General features: G+C 48.1%; 1 protein-coding gene across 1 annotated transcript; it reads left to right on the forward strand.

Annotated features, from left to right (window-relative positions):
• Positions 1 to 273: 273 nt before the first annotated feature.
• MOS (MOS proto-oncogene, serine/threonine kinase) lies at positions 274 to 1,320 on the forward strand. The gene has a single exon (XM_041768610.1). The coding sequence runs from the start codon at positions 274 to 276 to the stop codon at positions 1,318 to 1,320; it is 1,047 nt and encodes a 348-aa protein (XP_041624544.1).
• Positions 1,321 to 1,770: the final 450 nt, after the last annotated feature.

Consider the following 1,770-nt stretch of genomic DNA (forward strand, 5'->3'; position numbering starts at 1 on the left):
ACTCTTCTGGGTGGAGAGCTTATTTTTATAAAAAGTCACTGAAGGGAAATATTTTCATCTAAAAAGGAGGATTGTACTTCACTCAGGCTGCTTCCGCTCCTCTGATAAAAACGCTTGTGAGTAACAGCACAGACAGGGCTCATTTGGGGAAAATGAAGGAAGAGGAGAAAAGCGCTGGGCGGAGCAAAGGAGCAGTCAGAGATGCTTCCAAACTCGTGGGACCCTCTTCTTTTGGTTTACCTGAGCCACTTTGGGGTCCACTTTGAAGGTGCCATGCCCTCACCTCTTTCCCGGCACAGTTACCTCCCCAGTGAGTTTTCTCCCTCGGTGGACTCGCGGCCCTGCAGCAGCCCTTCCGAGCTCCCAGGTAAAGCAGGGAAGCTCCTCCCGGGGGACACTCCTCCCAGGGCTCCACGGCTACCACGTCGGCTGGCCTGGTGCTCCATCGACTGGGAACAGGTGTGCTTCCTGCAGAGGCTGGGAGCTGGCGGGTTTGGCTCGGTGTACAAGGCGACTTACCACGGTGTTCCGGTGGCCATAAAACAAGTGAACAAGTGCACCAAGAACCTACTGGCATCCCAGCGCAGTTTCTGGGCTGAGCTCAACATCGCAAGGCTTCGCCATGATAACATCGTGCAGGTGGTGGCTGCAAGCACACGCACACCTGCGGGATTTAACAGCCTAGGCACCATAATCATGGAGTTTGGTGGCAATGTCACCTTACACCAAGTCATATACGGTGCCACGAGCTGCTCTGAGAAGGATGTGCAGCCTCACTGCTGTGCCGGGGAGCAATTAAATCTGGGAAAGGGTCTGAAGTATTCCCTAGATATTGTGAAAGGCCTGCTTTTCCTTCACTCACAAAACATTGTACACTTGGACCTGAAGCCGGCTAACGTTCTGATCAGTGAGCAGGATGTCTGCAAAATTGGGGACTTCGGTTGCTCCGAGAAGCTGGAAGACGTGCTGTGCTTCCAGACTCCTCCCTACCCCCTGGGGGGCACCTACACCCACCGAGCTCCAGAGCTCCTGAAAGGAGAGATGATAACGCCAAAAGCTGACATCTACTCCTTTGCCATCACTCTTTGGCAAATGGCTACCAAGGAGGTGCCCTACTCAGGGGAGCGGCAGTACGTGCTCTACGCTGTGGTGGCCTATAATCTTCGTCCATCTCTGTCAGCAGCTGTCTTCACTGACTCCATCTCTGGGAAAAGACTTGAGAAGATCATCCAGTGCTGCTGGAGGGCCAGCGCTCTACAGCGGCCAAGTGCAGAACTCCTCCTGGTTGACCTTAACTCTTTAAGAGCTGAATTTGACTGACTCCATCCTGTACCATCAAGATAAGCTTTGCCTGTGTTTCTATTCATTTTTAAAGTAGTGACCATGTAGAAAAAAACATATTTGCAGAACGGATTTTTAGAAAATAAAGTTATTTAAAACCCCTTTTGGTCTCAGATGCTCTTTCTAAGACAAATAGCACAGCTACAAATTTGGTAGTCAGCTGAATATTGTTAGTAACTAAACCTATTCCCTTATAGAGATATGCTTTGTTTTCTTTGCAAGTGTGCTTAGTGCTATAGTTCTCTAGTATTGTACGTATTCAAATTTGCTGTTGATGGAGCCAGCCTGTCCAAAATAGAACTGCACTGTAAAGTGCCAAAATGTTCTATAAATTCAAATAATATGCTCTTTAACTCCTACCTAAAGTATTAACATTTTACTTGCTCCCACACCAAACAAGTAAAAACTTTTGAAAGATATTAATTTTTT

Source organism: Vulpes lagopus, chromosome 9, assembly GCF_018345385.1.
Source record: "Vulpes lagopus strain Blue_001 chromosome 9, ASM1834538v1, whole genome shotgun sequence".
NCBI classification, from domain to species: domain Eukaryota; kingdom Metazoa; phylum Chordata; class Mammalia; order Carnivora; family Canidae; genus Vulpes; species Vulpes lagopus.